The 21,326-nt window shown below is 39.2% G+C and overlaps 1 protein-coding gene across 6 annotated transcripts in view; it reads left to right on the forward strand.

Annotated features, from left to right (window-relative positions):
- The window catches only part of PPP3CA (protein phosphatase 3 catalytic subunit alpha), a 204,561-nt gene that overhangs the window by 88,121 nt on the left and 95,114 nt on the right, over positions 1-21,326 (forward strand). For all 6 annotated transcript variants that reach the window (XM_069783801.1, XM_069783784.1, XM_069783816.1 and 3 more), the window contains exon 2: positions 134-334. In XM_069783801.1, the coding sequence (XP_069639902.1) occupies positions 134-334 (201 nt within the window). The remainder of the gene's footprint in view (positions 1-133; positions 335-21,326) is intronic.

Below are 21,326 nucleotides of genomic sequence, written 5' to 3' on the forward strand. Positions count from 1 at the left end.
AAATTATAAGAAGCAGTAGAAAATTCATGTCAACGCTGTTTTGCAGCAGAGACGTCTTTTGAAATGTGTCATTATCAGTAATAGAGGCTTTGCAGTAAAAAGTGACCAGGTATTTTTGTTTTTTTCCACTCAGCTGTCCCATTTCCTCCAAGTCACCGGCTCACAGCTAAGGAAGTGTTTGATAATGATGGAAAACCTCGTGTGGATATCTTAAAGGCACACCTTATGAAAGAAGGAAGACTGGAAGAGAGTGTTGCTTTGAGAATAATAACTGAGGGAGCTTCAATTCTCCGCCAGGAAAAAAACTTGCTGGACATAGATGCACCAGTCACAGGTTAGTATGGAGTTATGATGAAGGGGATGGCTGCTTGTTTGGGACATGATAAGTAATGCATTAGTGTATGTGGCTTCCTAAGAAGCTGAAAGGCAGCTTAAAGATCATTTGGTCTCTCCCATACTTGATTCTTTCTTTGTCTGCTACCACTAGGATAATGGAGGCCATCAAGCAGCTTGTAAATTAGAGGAAAGGATCACATTTGCTGAGCCCTTTCTGTTCCTAAGGCAGAGAACATTTTTAGTCTTTAAGAGAAGATTAGAAGAACTTTTTTAAACTTGAAAAGTTATCTGGCCTTTTGCACCAGGTATTAATTCCATAATTTTATAGATGTCATTTACCATAGTAGCACTGTTCAGACATAAAGACAGCATTGGGCTCTGAAGGAACAATGGCATCAGAGTAAATGGAAATTTTAATTAAATGCTAAGGAAAATAATGAGTGCAGAAAAAAGGAAAAAAAAAAATTAGCAGAATCCCGGTTTATGTTGCCTGGGGGATTAATGAATTGTGTTGGTTGCAGAACCCATCCTGCCCTTGACTATCAAACGCTACCACCCACTCATTAATCCTCAGGAAATGCCTTATACTCTGAATTTCCTTCTCTAATTGTCTCCTGCCTCCGACTGCATTCTGAATGTATGAATGCATTTGCTTGCTTTAATGTGCCTCCTCCCTTGTTTTGTTGTTGTTATCGGATATGAATGTGTTTTTGGCAAGAAATCAATCTGTGGCATAGAAAGTTAGCTGTGGGGCAAAAGACAACTAATTCCAGCCAGCTTAAACTATGAAACCAAACTATAAAACTTGGTTTAAGAAGGCAGGTCCTTTTATCACTTTCGTTTCTGGAGAGCCCCAAAAAAGTAAAAGAAGTAGGTTCACCTGCTGCAGAAGAAGGGTTACCAGTCTTTGTTATCAGTACTGGCAGCATTCACCAAAACCTACATCGAAGTAGCAAAACCTTCATTTTCAGGAAGCCTTCTTTGAAACTGAAGAGCATAGTGTCTGGACTAGGATGATTCACGACTAATTAAAGCTTGTAATTTTAAAAATGACATCCAAATAGGGGATTGTAGCTTGACCTGGAGAGGTAACGTGTATCATCTTTTATGTAATAATTAGCTTGTCATGCTGCCGTACAATTCTGATGGAAAAGATGTCAATCATGTTGCAGCTTATGGATGAATAAAGGAAATCAGATGAATAAAAGGATTCCCCGAGTAGACCGAGAATAAAGTTCTACAGACATTTTCTTTGACACTTCAGGATAAATGGAAGAAGTCGTAGAGGTGCAATACCATTGTCCATAACTGAGCGGCAGACATGCAGAAATGCTACCTTTCTGTGGATTTTCTCTTTGTTTTTTGAGTGTGATTTTTTTTTTTTGGTAATTGTCGTGGTTTAACCCCAGCCAGCAACTAAGCACCACGCAGCCGCTCACTCACTTCCCCCCCACCCCATGGGATGGGGGAGAGAGTTGGGGGGGAAAAAAGTAAAACTCGTAGCTTGAGATAAGAGCAGTTTAACAGGACAGAAAGGAAGAAACTAAGAATGATAATAATAACACTAATAAAATGACAATAATAATAATAATGGTAAAAGAATTGGAATATACAAGTGATGCACAATGCAATCGCTCACCACTCGCTGACCAATGCCCAGTTAGTCCCTGAGTGGCAATTCCCCCGCCCCCACTCCCCCCAGTTTCTATACTAGACATGACGTCCCGTGGTATGGAATACACCGTTGGCCAGTTTGGGTCAGGTGCCCTGGCTGTGTCCCCTCCCAACTTCTTGTGCCCCTCCAGCTTTCTCACTGGCTGGGCATGAGAAGCTGGAAAATCCTTGGCTTAGTCTAAACACTGCTTAACAACAACTGAAAACATCAGTGTGTTATCAACATTCTTCTCATATCTAACTCAAAAACATAGTACTGTACCAGTTACTAGGAAGACAGTTAACTCTATCCCAGCTGAAACCAGGACATTAATCCATTGGGAGATGTAGACTGTAGGAGGACGGGTCTGGTGTGTTGTGTCCTGACTGATTTCCATAAGTCCATGTTTAATGTTCTCTCTCTCTTTTTTTTAATTTCTCTGTTTAAAAATTATTTCTTAAATGCTTTTGAAGGTATCAGAGTTGTTCTGAATTATATTTTGGAGATTAATCTCCTGAAGGTTACCCCATTGTATAACACTGGTATAATTTAAGTCTTTGATTCTTTTTTCAGTTGAGCCTACATCTTGCTTTGTTCCTGCTTTTGAAATTATTCTCATGCAGCGACTGCGATACTGCAGCATTCTTCAGGGTGGCTGGTAGCTACTCTCTTTTAAGCTAGCGTAGGAAAGCTCAGCTCCTAATGCTTGTTAGCAGGGTAGCTGAGAAGTGCTAATGTTCTGTATGAACAAACATGAAAGCTGGAGTTATGAAAGTGATCATCAAAAGAAGGAAAAAAATAAATTGTGAGGGGGAGGTTGGGAAAGCTTGTGAGGCATGTTGCTGTGGGCCTGACAATTTTCTTTGTATGAGTAGTATGACAGCAGGTGTCTGGATAAAGAGAATACCAATTGACCAATGATGTGGTGGAAGTGCAAGGTATACAGGTAATCGAGAAATAACTTTGGAGTAGAGGGAAGCTTTTTTCAAACATATGAAGAACAAACAAAACCACTGATAGGAGAAGAAAGTAAATTTTAGATTTTAGACATGGCAAGCAGTCTTGTTGAAGAGTGGCAGTCATAAATCATTAATATGGGATCCTTTGTGAGAAATACATTCATCTTTTAGAAACATATCTCTGTAACTGGTTAATGAGACTGTGATCATCAAAAAGAAGAGAGATAGAAGAGCATAACTGTTGAAGTAAGAGCACTGTGGATTAGTACAGTGATATACTTCATAAATGTTAAAGAACACGTAAAGTTTGTTCTTCAAGCCTTGTGCAGCCATCCCTCAATCTGAAATTTCTCTTTTGTTTATTTTAAGGGGTGAGATAATTGTCCTCAGAAAAAATATCAGAGTTCTGTTTATAAGCAAAGTCATGTGAAATAAAGTGGGTACATAGAAGACCTGGATTTGAGGGAGAAGATGATTTGTATAATGGGGGGAGACATGCAAAGACCCTTAATGTGGAATGCACAGTCCATTATTTTGCATTTACGTATAAAACTTACACTGTATCTGTGTTTAGCTGCAAGCACCAATGTGATTGTCATTTAGAGTTAATACATTTTGTTTTCAAATTTGGCAAGGTTATAAGCCTTTTGCAGTATTGCTGATGAATTCATTTGCGATCTTAGCTCAAATTCTGGTTGTTTGCTACATGCATGCATAGTTTGCTACAGTTCTGCCTTACAACCAAGGTGAACTATTCCTGCAGTTATTACACAGGGCTGCTTTTTGCTGGGTGTGAATCTGAACAGAGCCTGAACTAAAAAGAGACTCCAAGTCCTCTGCTGTCAGGACTGTTCATGCATCTGGGAAGTGTTGAGGCAACTTTGTCTTGACTTGTGAATGTGAGTTGGGAAGGATGGAGAGAATTGGGTCCAAAAAAGTGAGTGTATTGAGGGGAAGGCTGAAAGTAGGGATGACAGGTGGTGATGGGGTGCTCAGGAGACAACAAGGAGGTGGCTGAGACTGGCCACTTGACATGAAGACAAGAAAATGTGTTAGGGGTGCAAAGCTTGGGAGACAATAGCCAAGAGGCTGAGTCAGAGGTTGACAGAAGATGGCTGGGCAGGCAAAGTAGGAAGATGAGCAAGAGACTGACAGGGTGTTTGGACTAGCTGGGCAAGGCACCTGGTCTGGGAGGTGAAGAGGCACATGGTGGAGTGGGCCTGGATGCAGAGTAACAGCTGTGGTAGAATCAGTTACCAGTACAGACCTGCCTCATGTCTGGCAGCAGCAAATGGCTGGCACAAGGGTTGTGGGGTCATCTGGATTTCCAGTGTGGGGAAGTGAGCCAGGCGCCCTGGGCTAGCAGGATGCTTTCCAGTTGCTTGCAGCACCATGGGGAATGTCTATGCCAGCCTTCACCCACCAGGGAATGGGCAGACAGCAAGGGGACAGGGAGTCACCTTCCACAGATGGATTGTTTCTGACAACTTCATCAATACCCTCCTCTTGGAGGCCTGTGGCCTTCGTCTTAAGCTTGTGGGTTTAATGAGGTTGATCTACCACTAGACTACAGCTGTTCAGTGTTCAGAGGAAAGATGTCTCTATGGCAGCCTTAGAATTTCCAGTCCTGTTTTATGTTCATAACAGTATAATGACACATGGAGAAATAGGCTCATTTTTAATTGTTTTTTTTCTAAGAAGGCTAAGGAAGTATCTCTCTGAACCTCCCTGATGGCAATATTTATTGAAGTCACACTCCAAAGAACAGTTGGGAATGCCAGATTTTGAATTGCCTGGGTAGCTTTATGTGGCCGCCTTATATAGGTTCATTACTATACAGAGCAATTCTGGGCAACTGATGTACACTACCCTTTGCATGATGACTAACTACCTGCTTGGTTTTATGGGCCCTCGCTTCCAGATTTAAAACCTGCTGTTCTTGAGTACTGAACACTCTTAACTGCATGCCAAGCATGTGTCCCTTTGACTTCAGTGCATGGGTAACTTTGTGCCTAAGTATATGTGTATACCTCTGTATATTACAGAATTATCTATAAAATGAGAAGTTCTTTGGGTTTTTCAATGTGTTATGTCAGAAAAACAAATTTAGGTAAAGCCTTTGATGGCAATGTTGCCTTGCTTGTCTCCCAGTCTGTAAAATGGACCCTTTAGCTCACTTGTGTTTTGAAGATAGTAATTCACACATGTCTTTCAAAGTGATGAGATACTGCTATACTGAGTGGTGTTGAAAGTATGTGAGCAAGCTGATCGTGCTGTCCTCAGAGTAAGTAAGATTTGTGGAAGTTTCGTAACTAAAGCATATTTCACACAAGTGAAGAGAGCACAACTTGAAAGTTGCTCACTGCATGAGTATGGTTGATTCTGTCGACTGCATGGAAAAGAGCAGAAAGTGACTATATAATTAAGGAATTTGTAGCATAATGCATATGCAAGAGAGGTTGTACTTGAAACCTTAATTCTGTCACATCCTAAATATGAAGTTCTTTTTTTGCCAACATTTGTGGTGTTCACTTTAATTACTAGGTGTGTGATTTATTGACATTCATGAGCCTCAGTTCACTGGTCCTTTTCAAAGCAACCAAACCTGCACTTTTGGAACATGGTAAATTGTTGTTTTCCAACATCTGCAAAAATTACCAGCTACAAGAGGTTAAATAGCGTTATTAATCTGGAGGGGATGGGATTAAAATACAAGAACCCAAAGGTCATATTGCAGAATTTGATTTCAACAGCAAAGTAGCTGATGACAACAGCCAATTCCAGCTTTGAGGCTAGATCTGATTTTGAAGTTGGCCCTGTTTTGAGCAGAGCAGGTTGCACTAGATGATATTCCCACCTTAACTTTTCTGTGATTTGAATTTATACCTCCTTAAATGACATACTTAACTACAGGGTAGACCTAGAACTCTAAGTGGTATATCTATCTAAAATCTATCATTGTGCGTCTTTCTTTGTACCTTTTGGATTATTTTTCTTCAGGATATTGTTAGATTTACAGATACTGAATGAAAATAGCATGATACCTCTTGCACATATGACTGCACAAGTGAATATTTTGTATAATCAGTGCGCACTCCTTTTGGTTAGTCTGCCCATTGTTATTAACAAGAGTTTCCTCTAAGTAAACTAAGAACACAAAACCCTAAATCATATGCATCTTTATAAACCTGTGCTTTTTTGCACATGGTACTTATATATAACGTATGAACATTACCGAGGCAGCTGCCTGTGTATAGATGTTCTCAATTCTGTTTGTGTGGGTGCTACCACCAGCAGTGGCAAAGACAACAGTCGCTGTCCTGGTCATAACAGCCAGGCCATGTGCAGGCACAGAGGGCAGCATCTGTCAGTCCCTCATTTAGAAAAAATGGGAAATAGGTAAAATAAGCATATACGTTTGTTCTAAACATTCACGTACTTCATTGAGAAAGCCCTGACTTTGTGCTATCCTGTGTTCCAAGCTTTCTGAAATGCCAGGTGTGTGCAGCTTGGTATGTGAAGATAGGAGAGCACGGGATGAAGACAGAATAAAAGCTTACTGTTGCAGCATAGAAAACATCTCACTCTCTGCAGGTCTTTTCCTTGGCCATATTGTTTTCCTCTACTAGTCCTGTTTTTTGCAGCTTGCTCCCTCATTTACGGTCGTGGTAGATGCAAGGAAACCACTGTGCTTGCAGAGCCTTCCTTGCTATTCCCTTTGCATCGCATAATGTAAGGTAGGGTGCGTATCTATTTCCAATAGGTATGTAAGTACTAACCTTGTGCATGCTAAGGGGGAATACACCCACTTGCAGTTTCATTGTAGTGTCTTTGGGTAAAAAATTCCATTGGCTTGGTCGATTCTTGCAGTGGTATGGAAACACAACTTAAATACTTGAATTGCTTGTAAAGTTTGTATTGTAGTGAGCACGCTGAGGGTTTTTGCAATTTGAACTCTACATTGATGGGAGGGGAGAGGTTGTAGGCATCTGGGGATAGCCTCTGTGGGAACAACTGCAGCAGCTCTGGTGACCTTCAGAACCTTTGGTGCATTATAGGCCCATAAAAACTACAGAGGGAAAGCCTTTTCCTGCCAGCCTGTGCCTGTATGATCTTTGAGGCTTCCAGATATTCTGTGGGTACATTATTCCATGGGATGGTAGGGTCTCCTGGGCATGAACATTTCCTCATGTTCCACATGCCTTTTTCCTTTGCCCAATTTCTCTCATTTGGTAGCATAAAGTAATATTAGTAGGTTGCTAGTGCTGTGCAAGTAAACATCAAGAATTTCCAGCTAAAGTGATCAATGCTAAGGCAAGCTAATAAAACTATTTATGCCCACATTGTAGTAAAAAGGCAATAATGTTTAAAATTGCGTTGAACTGTAGCACACATGTAAATGATCTGATATAATTGGAGAGTCAAATTAAAACAGTTCTTTCTGATTTTTACCTTTGAAGCAGTTTAAGATAGAATTCCAGGATGGAAAATAAACAAGATTGCTTATTAGGGGCCTACAAGTAGTGGAAGATCTATCCATATTAGCACAACATTGAAGTTTGTCTGAAATTAACATTTCAGTAAAGGCAATTTTAGTTAAAACTTCTCTATTTCACACTTAAGTAATTTAATTTATACTCTAAACCTAATGTACCGTGATTATTGTTGAGGAAACTATTGAATTTCCAGGGCACTGTTATAGCTAAAATAGTTACTTACATGTCGTGAAAAAACCATTTACATGATCAAATTGTAAAACTTCATCCTAAGTGGCCGGTGTCTTCAGATTCCCAAGTCTAAAAGCTTTAATGCTGGTTTGAAGTCTAGATGCCTGTAGCTTCTGAGGGTAAGTGTTGAACAGAAGAATTATTCTTTTCCCTTCTTTGCCATAATGCATTCATTAAAGTTATCTTTAAAAAGCATCTTGAATATTGTTTGTGATACTAAGAGTAAGTACGTGATGGGGTCTGCCCTCTGAATCAGGGTGTTGGTTACAGTACAACACTTTTTTCTGTATCTCAGCCAAATAGTGGAATCTTTCAGTTGTGAGTAACTTCTTTAGCTGCTTTAACTGTATTGCTAGTCATTCTGAAAACATGCTGGTATTTTGTTCATTCTAGTCTTAAAATGCATGAGAACCCCAAATGTTCCTGATATAACTACATCAGTTTGAGTTTCTATGTTATACTGGTACACCTTCCCTGTCTGGACCAGTGACACCTGAGAACCAGACATATTTCAGCAAATTATTCTCACTCAGAATAAATTGCCTGGAGTTAATTCTCCTTCATTGTAGGAAAATTAACATTGGCTGCAGTGAGGTAAATGTTAGTTTGAAACAAACTTTGACTTGTTTCTTTCTTAATATCCATTCATGATCTTGATTGCATAAATAATATGACATTTCAACAGAACAGGTTGACACCATGGAAGAGGAGGAAGGGGAAAGTATCAGCAGCATCATGTACTCTTGCATCCTTCTTGAAGACAAATGATAGTCCAATTCTTTTTACATGCCTGTATAAGGCAGATGTGTTCTCTGACTTAATAAATGAATTAGACTTTATGAAGAAATATTTGCCATCATTTTTTAAAATGTGCTAGATATACTCTTTTCTCAATGTATACATGAGCGCAGTTTGCTGTTACAACAATTATTTCCCCTTACATATTGCGGTTGAATAAGTCATTAAAATACAGCAAACCTGCATGTTACACTCCTGTTAAAAATAATTTATGATATAAACATACTGTTGAACAGCTAAGGTGAACTTGATTGGGTGCTTTAATTGGATTGCTGATTAAAACTGACACTGGTCCAGCTGTTTTGCGTGCTTTATTAAGAACTCATAATACATCAAATCACTTGTGGCTTAAAAACTGTGACTTCTGAAAGAAGGTGAAGATGTAAGGCTGTATGTATTCAAACTTTTTTTGATCTGTTCCTGCCCTAAATGCTTCTGTCAGTTCCAGATATGGATTGAAATATGCCTGCCTGCACCCCGGTAGAACAAAGTGATTGTGTCTTGTAGCTTAACTGAGCTACTTCAGACATTAGCATCTGATATTTTGGCAGAGCTGATGTTTTCTAGTAGCAGCTGCTTAAATCTATCATTATTGCCAAGGCAGTGGATACTACAGACTGTATTTTTACAACTACCTCACTTGTTCTTATAAATAATCTCTCTATAGTTAACTTGCTCTGGTGCAAAAATCATAGTCAAATAAGCCAAAGTGAAGCCATGGAGTCTAAGATGCCCTTCAGATATGGAGCTTAATTTGATGGTGTGAAATGGACAATCAAATATGTATTGGGCTTCAAGTCAGCACAGAAATTGCATTGGGCTTCAAGTCAGCACAGAAATTGCATTGATTAAAAAATAACCACCAGCAAAAATACAAAACCAACTGCTTGCAAATACTTAAGTCTTTAGGACTTTGTTCTTACCATCTTTTATTTAGCGTGTGGGTGCTGCTTCATCATGTAAATACTGATGGCACACTATAGCATGTTAGCATTTCTTCTAGGGCTATTCCGAGAAGACATAGTACGTCATAGCAGTGGTGTTTATTGTAGCTTCTCAGAGATTTTTCTGAAACTTGTAAATCAGGTTTTTTATTTGCTCTGCAATTATGTAGTTCGTGGCACAACTTGAGTTAGAACTGGGTAGTTCTTGGTCTTTGACACTTGGATTCTTTTTTGAAAATCACCTTGATGTTTGCACTGTGTAATCCTCATTAGAAAGAAAGAGAAAGTTTGTTCTTGCATTTCATGTTCTCTTAGCTTTGCCTAGTTATTCCTCCTTTTGATTCTGGCCTCAGGTTAATTCAACTCAATCTTCAGTCGTAGTTTATATTGGCAAGGGGTGTGGTAATGCAGTGGGATCATTGCTGAAATCGCAGCCACCCATGTTCCTTCCTCCCCCATTTTGAATGGAGGAGCTACTGAAATGAGTAAGACCTAGAAGGGGGGAGATGGAAATTCCAGCATATGTTTGCCCCCCTCTCCCCCCTCCCCCCCAATCTACCAGTCGTGCACGAACCAGCATACCCCACGTTATGTGTGTGTGTGAAATAATAGAGGATCATGATTTATATGTGCATGAGGCTGGAAGGGGGATTGATTCTGTCTTAATCACACTGTACCTGCAACAGCTGTAGAGCATCTGTAGTGTAGAAATCAAGCCGGGAACAGCTATGGGAGAGAAGAAAAGGAACTGGAGTGTGAGTGAGAGGGAAGACTAATAGCAAGACAGAGACAAACAGCTTTTTGTGTCAGCTGATCATTGCCACTTTGGAGGTACCACTACATTCATCCGATCTGGGAATCGCTGTACTGATGTGTCCCCCTGTTGTTTAGAGTCTGGTTGTGCTTTTGGAGCTAACACCACTCACCTCTTGCCTTTATCTGTGCTTTACGTTTGTGTGTCTAACCTTTCACCAAAACCTGACTGTGAAGCACTGGCAAGTGCAAAGGAGATAACTAGCAGGTTCCTTCTTAGGAGATATTATAAACATTACCTGTCATCACTTAGGAAGAGTGTAACTCAGCATTAGAAGTTGGAAATGATGCTTATAGAAGGATGTTATTCTGGGATGGATGGTTCTTCTACTTCTTCCTGCCTTTAGATGCTTTTTCATTAGCATTTTAATTATTCTAAAAAATATTACTGGAGCTGAGACAGATACTTTCTCTATTTGGTGTTCTGTAGTTTATCTAGATAAAACATTTATAGAATAATTTCCAGGTGTATATAATATCCTCTGTGAAGATATTGCCTTTTTAAATGAAAAAAAAACCACCTACAGTTCAAAACGTTTTAATTAGTTTTTAAAAATCTCATATTTTAAAATTGTCTTTAAACTCTGTAAAATCTATGCTCTCTAAATAAATGCAACAATTGTGAAGATTAATTGTGCTGAACAGGAGCATGTTTTCAATCTGGAGTTGATTTCGGGAGGCATCACAGGGGATTGTGGCAATAGTGTACGTGATTTGTACTGGTAGTGCGTCAAGCCATAACATTTTCTTCTGATCCAGGAGTCATTATGTGCCTTTTTTAGGGCATCAAATCATAAATGGTGAGTTTAAACTTGTTCCTTGGTGCTGTCTCCAGAATTACTGTATTGGCTTCTGCTTCTCTCTTCTCTTAGGTTTGGGCATCTAAATCTAGTTGAAATTCATGTACTGATACCACTCAGGATGCTAATTACTTCCTGAGAAAATATTCTTGATAAGTGAGGATGATCTTGCTCCTCATCCTCTGATGAAGATTCAGCAAGAATTAAATTTTCAAGAGGAATCTCAGTCGTATACCATTTTGTCGTTCCCTTTCTTTATTGCGTAAATAATCCCTTGAGCTCAGCAGTTGTGTTGAACCTTGTGGATCGCTTGGCTTAAGTCAGTGTTGTTCCTTTTTGTGAGTTTTTCTGAATCTAGCTGTGTCATCATCTTTAAAGCAGGCAACCCAAGGACACAATGGCAATGGATTAAGCTCCAACTTAAGAGCCTGTGGCTAAGAATCAAAACCAGCCTTTTGGTGCTCCACAAAAGGGAAGGTGCTGCGGAGAATCCTTGGAGCTCATTAGGTGTATCAGCATCATTGCTTTCAGATGTTACTTTTGAAAGTTGCCATGTTGAATATTTGACAGTCACTCTTACTCCCCCTTCTTGCTCCAGATCTACCCCTGCAAGATATTCTACCTTTACAAGTGGAAAACATCACAAAAGTATTGCTTCAATCAAAATAGATTGAATTCAGAAATCAAAATGAACTGCTTGTCAAGTTCACTGCAGGAGTTTATCCAGCCAGACCAAAAAAATTTTTTTCTGAATAATCAAGGAGATCAAACTGAGTGAACTGTGTCAGATTTATTCTTTATTAACCTGTACTAATAAAGAATACTTTAAAGCATAATTTTTAATCGATGACCTTAAAAAAACAAAGAAAACAACCCATACCACATTTCAGCTCATCTTTCATGCATGTTCTCATTTGTGTTCAGTGCCCTCTGTACACACAGCCTGAGAGCTGCAGGGTGGCAACATGGGCCGGGGGCATTGCCAGTGGCCATAGAAATCAATTGTGTGACTTCAGCCTTTGACAAAGTGGCAGTGCAAGAACACTTCCATTTTTCTTTCTGCTTGGCTTGCTTTCTGTCATGGGCAATAGTCGGAGTTGTCTGGAGTAATAAATTATGAAAGCTAATGTTTCTTCTTTGTTCCACTTCATTTCCTTTGGCTCTTACTAAACTTTAAGAGGGGAAAAAGCTAGCCTCAGTGCAGATACACAATTAAAAGTAAAGAGAAGTAGACCTAAGAGATGTTTGTGAGATCAGCCTATATACTTAAAACCAGGTTATATTTTTTCCCCAAACAATCTCAAAAACTCCAGTTGAAAGGGTAAAGCTCCTTTGAGGAGAAAATCATCTTTAGATTCTAAACAAATAAGAAAATATGTTGTCTCTGAACTGCAGTTGATTATTAGAGCCTATGACAGGTGATGGCCATTTCACCAAAATTTTACTTGAAATGAGATTAGTGTGGTAAGCCAGTATTGAAATGATGCTAGGTTGCTCTCTAAGTACAATAAAGCAATCATTGTTAAGGATTTGAGGGTGGTTTGTATGCTATACTTGTTATTTTCATGATTGATTGCAGCAGATTAAAAATAGGTTTGTAGTCTACTGATTCTCTTAGAATTACTTGGGGTTTGGGGTTTTTTCATTTGTTTTCTTTTGCTTTTATTAAGGTATCTCCTACTGGAAATAGACTTGCTCATTGTAGTGGAAAAACTTAATTTCCAAACACACATAGAGGTTATTTATAGCCAAACCCACCTCTTAATACAGAGGGTCAGCTTTGACTGTAAGTAAATCCTGTGTAAACCAGTAGTCCCTCCATGGAAATTTAATGGCATTGCACCTAGATTTTATTGTAAAATTAGAGAAGCATTAAGGGGATGTGTGGGGAGAAGACACCAAGCATGGTGTAGAATACTTCTATGGCTCCCTGAATCCTTGTTGAGGGAACAAATGTATCCTCAGTAAACTGATGATTTTAGCAACACAAAATGACTTTCAGATCATTGGCGCCAATCTAGGTGTTCAAAGATGCTTCTGCTTTTTGTAGTATAGAGGCTTGAGTCTTCAGAATACAAAGACTATATCAAATGCAGGATCTCCTTCTGAAGGCCTGAGCTCTTTAAAATGTAACTGGTTGAAGATGCCATCTGGTGGTATGCATTTGGTATGTCTGGCTGCTTCCTGATGTACCTGCTATCAAGGCCATATATTCTTTAATGTGCAAGAGAGAAAGAATAACTATTATGGTAAAACCGGAATGGAAAGGTTTCCAGTTGTTGCTATAGGCACAGGCAAGAAGACTACCACAAGTGTGGGAGAGCAGATGAGCATAAGCAATTAATGCAAGTCAGCCTTTTGTTTTCAAGTCTGATTTTCTTTTTCTAAATAAACATTTGGGAAAAATTTTAGGTTATGTTACTTGGGGAGGCAGGGAAAAATAAACTGCATTTGTGTTGGATTGAGGTGACAATGAAATGATGAAGATCTGCCACCTTGCTTGGAGCGGATTTTTACAGCAGAAGGAAATGCATTTCAATTGTGTAAGCAAAAATTCTAAGTTTTCCCATTAGTTGATCAAACCTTGTTCTTGTGTGTTCTAAAACCTCAAGGGCTGTATTTTATTTTTTTTTTTAATCTGTAAGGATGTCAGGAATAGGAATATCATCTTTCCTAGTTTTTATGTAAAGCTTTTCTTTGAGAAGAGCTTTTAAGGTCTAACATTAATTGAGTGGGTAAAGGTTAAAACTTTGTAGCAATAGCAGTTATTCACTGTGCTATTGAAGCTAAATTACTCTAGCTAGTTTAAACAAAAGCAAAGCATTAGTCTGCCAAAAGACATCTATCTTCTCTTTTGCAGGTTCTTTTTCTCGTATTTCATCACATGCTTTTCCTAGGTATCAGTGACTTATTCTCCAAACTAAAGCACTTTTTTCAGCATAGGGTTTCATTCAGTAATGAAGATAATGTGGGGTTTGGGTTGGTTGGGGGGGGGTGGTGGGTTTTTTTGTTTTGTTTTTTTTTTGTTTGTTATGTTCTTCCTACATTAAGCCCTTTCCTCAAAACTACAGAATAATTTAGGTTGGCCGGTACCTTTGGAAGTCACATGGTCCCGCCCCTTGTTCAAAGCAGGGCCAGCTTCAAAGATAGATCAGGGCTAAATTCTGCCACTTCTTTTCTCAATTAATCCATCTTCTTCCTTCCAACTTGTACACATGCCTCCTTCCCTCTTAACACCATGTTTCTGAACAGACCTCCTACTGTTCCAACTGTGTAGTGAGGAGAGGGAGGTTAGCTCCTCACAAAAGCCATCATATTCTTCAGGCATCAGGACTATCCCTCTTAATGTCTGCCCCTATTTTATCAATTATCCACATCGTCTGTTTTGCTCCAAGAACCCCAGTGACTCATCTGAGCTCAGGCTGCGTCATGCTAAGCCTCTGAAACATTTCATTGACTCTTCATCGAAGGAGGACCATATGCAGTTCCTTCCCCCCCCCCCCCTTTTTTTTTTCACCTTGGTGACTTGATTCTTGAAAAATCCGGCCTTGGAAGAGTTGTTCTCTGAGCACTCAGTTGTTTGTCTTTTCTCAAGTCCAAGTCCTTTCACATGTGCTTCCTGGGGCAGGCAGTGTTGACATTTAAGCTATCATTAAGAGCTATTACTCTGCAGTGCTGGACTGATAATTATTCCCCATTAAGGTTACTGAAGTGTGTGGAGGAGAGCATGGTGTTTTGAGTGCCCGCAGCTGTCTCTTCTGTACCCTCCTTGACCACCTACCCTCTCTGTTTGCCTTTGGACTCACAAAGTATTGCTTATGCAGGACTTTGAAGAAAGGGTAGTAATGAAGAGGATCCATCCACCTGATGTGTCCTTGTCCCACCTGAAACCTAAACCTTGGCCTCAGTGATAGATAATATTTAAAATATGATTTTTGTGTCCTCAGGAGTACCTGGGCACAGAATCTGACTTGCAAAAAATCTGTCTGGTACCTTTATTCTGTTCTGAGGTGCCCCAAATCTCTTCAAACTTTTGGAAGCATTTGGTTCAACTCCTGTTAGTATTTTGGCATATGGGGGTATAAAAAAGGACCTCCCCAAAGTATCTGTCTACAGGGGAAGCATGGGGAAGGGTATTTCAGTAAGAAGGGTATGTTTCTAGTTGCAAGAAATTAATTCATATTGGCAGGAATTTTGTGGAAAATACAGATGCTAATGGTTAGAATTTTTTGATTGGGTGTCTGTTCTGCTGCTGAAAAAAATGTTCAATTTTTTTTTCTTGTGAACTAGAAACCTTTTCCAGTTTTTATATCTAGAGGGTATACTGTATGTGATCTCAAAGCACAATTGTTAAAGCTGATAAATGTGCTGTGTGGGTGCTGTATCAGTTGTGAGGCTCTGGTGTATTTGCATGCATACAAGGAATCATGTAATTAACCACATTAAACTGAATAACACACAGCCTCCCCATTGTTTCTCTTTATGGGTGTAATTAGATGCTGAGAGAACTATAGCAGGAAATAGGAACAGTTTCCTCCTGCCACCCCTCAAACAAGTTTTCAGTTCCAATTAAAATAAATTACATTTTCAGCCAGAAGAGATTACTCACATGATATCTATGTCATTTAGAAACAGGTACAGAAAGCCTGGTATAAAGGTAAATATTAGAAAGGAGAAAGTGGAGGAGAATAATTTAGAAATCCTAACAAATAGGAATTAAAAACCTGATTCTTTGAATTGCTAAGTTACGCTCCAATGAGAAGTTTCTGCTAGAGGTTAAGTAACTGGGGATGGGGGGGGGAAGCATCCTCACAAGATTTGGGGTACTAGAGTTTAGTTAAACTATATGATGTGCATTGACGCTTTGACTGAAGAGTAAAGTTTTATATAATTTAAAAAAACCCCTTTATTTTATGAGACTACTTGAAGAAGTAATATATGACGCTTTCTGCCCAACACCCTCCTATTTTGATCCATTGCATGTTCCAAGAGTGCATCCTTTCCTGCACTGCTGTGGCAATAGGACTTGTAAAACAAACAGAAGAGAAGGAAACCCTTTGTTATGATGCAGTTAGGTGGAAGGATAGGATTTTTTTATTATTATTATTTTGCTGAAACACCATGTATTTCATGTCACAAATGAAACAGTTGTTTGCTTTTGAAAGTATCAATAAGAAATGAGAAGAAAAAACCACATAGTGAAAATCACATGAAAAAGGAAAAGCCTAGTCTTTTGGGCTATGATGAAGTTTAAAACTAAGATTATGTTTGCATTCTTAATTAATAAACTATGTAAGGGAAACCAGCGGTCTACGTATCAAATGTTGTCCAGGATAGGAGCCTTTTATCCTCTTCCTGAGGATAAAATAATGGGTAAGGTGGGGTGAGAAAGATCGAGAGATGAGAAATTCCTAAATCTCTATTATCATCATACACTTCCAGTGACTTCTAAATCTTCTGATAGACATTATGACAAATGGTGGTGGTCCTTTTAGCTTAATCATGCAGAAGAACTTATGCTACATTGAAAGAAAAAATGCTGTCTCCTGTCCTTTCCTCAAGTATTGTGGCTGTTTGAGATGGTTTAAACATAGTTGTGAAGAAACATATAATTAGTATATTAATATACTGCATTCCATGTGTGGAAAATCTTCATTTCAGTGACTACTTAATCTGGGTCTCCATGGTACCTGCTGTGTACATTACTTCAATACACTAATCAAACTGTGAGGGGGATGTGGTCTGGGGAAGATTCTCAGATCAAACAGAAGGGAGCAGGTTTATTCTTAAAATATCACACAGGTGTATATTTTTCAGTAGTTTATTCTGCAGCTGCAGTCAAGCTGTGTGAGTATATCTAGTGGAGGAGGCTTTTGACAATGCCAATGCCTGATGGTCTTTCATGGTTATCTCTTCTTGCTTGCTTCTTCTCCATTGCATAAATACACTTTTGAAGCCATTTGTGCAATGCATCTTTGTGTCCAAATTCAGTAGCATTTGATACTTCTTGCATCAGAGAGAACTCCCCCCCCCCAATAACACATGATCTGCAGCCTGACAAGTACAATATTTCAAAGGTTATGGCTGATATACTGATTTAAGATACAGAAAAGCAAGAAATTGTAGTTTAACCCAATTTTTAGATAGTAAAAGCAGAGAGTTGGAGAAACTAGCTGACCAATCCACGCTTGTTACACTGGGGTTTGGAGCAACCTCACCTTTCTGTGAGTTTTCAGAACAGCTTATTTTGTGAAGTTTAGTATAAAGATGATAATGTAGTTCTGGACTGAAAATCTGAGTTGCATTTGGAAGATTTGATAGTGGTTCATGTCTCTGCAATTGTGTGATAAACTTTGAAGTAAAAGCATTGTGATGACAATTCAATTGGAAAATTAACTACACAATATGGAAGATAGCTCCTTCTCCTCCCACTTCTTCCCCATCCTTTCATCTACAAAAATAGTGTAATTCCTGGCAATCTTCTTATTTTCTATGCAATTTTCCAGTGTCCTTGATGTTACTGGAAAAAGTATGAGTCTTAATTGCTTCCTTTTTTGAGATATATCAAGAGATTGCTGCTCTTTTTTTTTTTTTATATGTGCTGTTGCTTTTTTGGGGTTTAAAGTTAAAATGCTAAGACAGTTTTGTAAAATTGGCTGTAATAGTAAATTTGGCTCATTACATAAGGAATTTAGACCATGTTCTTGTACTCACTGCTGTTGGTTTGCCAGCCACATAACTGCAAATATCCTTTTAGCCTGACGCAATCACTGAATTATTATAATAATACCATTATGTGTATTGTGGGTTGAAGAGAGTGAAACAAGTCCTGCAGAAGATGTTTCCTCAGGTGAGCAGAGCTGGGCATGTAGGTCTTCCATTTTCCTTTCACCTCCTGAAATGCTGAGCCAGTGCAAGTGACCCTTTCCTCCAGCGTGGCTGTTGACCTCTCGAGTGGTGTTTGTGGTCAGCTTGGCTGGCTGGGGGCTCTTCTGTGGCAGCAGCCTGACCTGCCTGCTGGCTGTCCCATCCTCCTGGGCTCAGGAGCTGCCCTGCACCCGTGTTCAGCTGTTCCAGAATGCTAAGCTCACTGAAATCTAACCTGGCAAAAATGACGTCATTAAATACAGTGCTTGGCTTTTTGCTGGTTTAGTATGCTGAAGCAGTTCATTTTGCTCAGGGAAGCCCGAGACCAGGAGCCGGAGCAAGGGGGACTGCGGTGGCCAGGAGCATGATTAGCTGAGACTGCCATGAACCCTCGGGCTGAAATTACATTTGCTTGTTAGGGAAGCTGAAAGTACTCTGTCATTTCTTTGAAATAAAGTATTTTCCTGAATGCTTGGGAAAGAATAAATACCAGTACCTGGTAAAGTCAAGTCAAATGTATAATCTGGGCATGTTTAATATGCATAGCCAAAGCACGTAATGCTTTTTTCATTTTCTTATGGTATGATATTTCAATTATAGGAGAAATGCAACATTTCTTGAAAAGTAATTTGCTATAGTCCTTATATTGCTACTATATGGAAAATCTGCTGATATTTTCCTGAGTATTGCAGAATAATCCTAGACTCAATATTTGAGTCATCCTGTGTCAAATGAGCTGTGATGCTTTTGTCATCAAGAAATTCAGTACAGCATGACACTTCTTCGCTATGACTTCTATCTGGCACGTATGCCTAAATTATACTTGTGAAATTTGCTCAAAAGATTGAAAAGGTATTTGTTTTCACTGAAATAATTCTCTGTGGAACCAGTGTAAGGCAGGTCGACTGTTCGCTTCTAGGCTTAAAGAAAATCTGAAATCGATATGAGTGTATGAACACACAAGGCACGAAGCTTACGCTTACTTTGAGCTGGGTTTCATGCACTTGTGTATGTGCACACATACTTCACTCTATCTTGGTGAAGCATCAGACAGTGTATACCTTTGACATAGATTTGGAAGATATTTGAGGTGCTTACAGTAAATAAGTTAACATTCTTCTTCAAAAGTAGCAACATTGCTTGTGCCAGTGCTCAAAATGATGGCTTATTTTGCAACTGTGTTTGTTACTTGTGTATACTAAATACTAGCGGATTATATACTAGATGTATCTCTTGATGAGGGATGCCCATACTGTTTTGCTACAGTCTTCCCAGGGTCTTGAATTCTATCCTTGTAAGTTTCATTTTGTTGTACGCCAGGGAGTATCAGTTAAAAGGTAATTTCTGGTGCCTTAGCATCCATTTGATACTTTTTCTCCTTTTCAATTATTGAGTCTATTTATAAAGATTTTTCGTCTCTGGTGATAAATGATCTTCTGCTTGCTCTTCGTTGTATCTTCTTTGTGCTATCCTTAACGAAACTAGCCAATGTGTGTTTAACTTTGTATTTTGTTCTGGTGAGAAGCTTTTAGCTGTATTCCTCGTCTACGGTGTGGAGACCTGAAGTGGTGATTTTCTGATGTCTCGTTTTCCCTCTGTATTTTCTTTTTGCAGAATCTTAAGTGGTTGATATGGTGTTCTCAGCCTTCCTGGGACAAGCATCCAACATTACGTCTGTTTCTATTTCATGTTTGGGTGAAGACTGCTTGAATACTGGGGCTGAGAACTACTTAAGCCTGCTTAAATTTTTTCTTTTAGATCACATTTTGTTTCACCAGAACCTCTTGCTGAAAGTCTGGGGCAGGTGGTGGGGAAGTTAAACTTCTCATTCTGGGGAGAACTTACCGCTTTCTCTCAGGTATTCTCTTCTTAGATTGGAAAACAGTCACTCTCAAGCAAGAAAATCTAAATCACTCAGAAATTTATGTTTCTTAAAGCACCATGTAATATGTTTTTGGAGCAATTTGTTTTGTGCTAAGTTGTCTCATATTGGCAGCACAGCAGCACCTTTGCCTTGTCAAAAGCCCCGTGCAAGTTCTCAACCAGTCATTTTCCTCTGTATCTCTCTCCCACATCAGCTTTCAAAGCTATCCATGACTTTCTGTTCACTCGTCTCTCTGCTTTCTTAACGCATCTGGCCTTGGATCTTCCCATTGTTTCTCTTTGCTCTATCTGGAGCTGCCTTCCTCTCTCGGTCACTTCTTTTCCTCAGAAACACATAGAATCAGTGCAAGTTTTCACTTTATCTTGGCTGTCCTTTAAATGCTGTGTCTAAGGGCTGATACATGGATAATGCAGAACTTCCTCTGAAATTTTTTAGATTGTTGAAACCGAGCTGCAGATTTTTGATACCAGTGTGCCAGTTCTTTATCGGGTGTCGTGGTTCATATGTGAGATTTAAAATGTCAGGGTCCCCATGCAGAAGGGTGAGATCTTTCACCTACAAAGGAAGCTCAAAAGTCCAGTGTCGAGGGCAAGGCAGTAAACACTGCCTAGCCCCGGCAAGTCACATTTGCCCTTTAGTTTCCCTTTGAAGTCTGGGGAATGTCTTGGAGGCAGGATGGAGGCCAGATGGCTGAGACACCCTTTCTCTGGATGTAGGCAGGCGCCTTGTGAAGCCTCAAGGCATATGACACCCCTCCGACTGCTGAAGAAAAGTTCCTGCCACCACCAATGGCTTGTCCCTTCTTTTACAAGGCAGCTAGTTATACCTGCAGCAATGCAAATTCAATTTTTTTTTTTTTAAAGGCCCATTATAAACAGAGTTGAAAGGACTTGCATTTTAAAAAGCAAGAAGAAAACCCTTTTTAGTTCTGGCTTTAATCCAGATTACTTCAACAGGATCGTTTACAGTGAATCTCACAGAGTTGCCTTAGCACCTGTTGAATATCCATCTGCGTGAAGGAAACGCAAAGTTTCACTTTGAAAACAAGCTGTTGAAATTGACTCCTGGGGTGTGAGAAAATGTGAAGATGCATTAGTTAATCTCAAGTATGTTTGTTAAAAGATTTTAATAAAATCTGGAGAAAGATGCAGCATTGCTTAAAAAAAAAGAAGGCAAAATCTTAATATAAGGAAGAATGTCTGTCTCTTCCCTCAAGGAAAATGGGGTCTGCATTAGATGTCTCTGAGTTGGGGTTAACTGTGGGGGTTTTTTGGTTGTTTTTTTTGTTGTTGTTGGTTTTTTTTTTAAAGTTCATTAAAAATACTTCTGTTCACAAAGGAGCTTAAATTCATTACAGTTCTCATCTCAGATTTTCTTATGAGTTGTGCGGCTTTGGAATTTAAACGATAAACTACATTAGCCCCTGGTTGGACTTGAAGCTTTTAGGTCTTTTTTCGCTTCTTATATCCCATAGTATGAAATACAGCTTTTCTGTGTTTGGTAACACTAGTAGTAATACTACAGCCAATGCTGGAATACTGCT

This window comes from Haliaeetus albicilla, chromosome 1 (assembly GCF_947461875.1).
Source record: "Haliaeetus albicilla chromosome 1, bHalAlb1.1, whole genome shotgun sequence".
NCBI lineage: Eukaryota > Metazoa > Chordata > Aves > Accipitriformes > Accipitridae > Haliaeetus > Haliaeetus albicilla.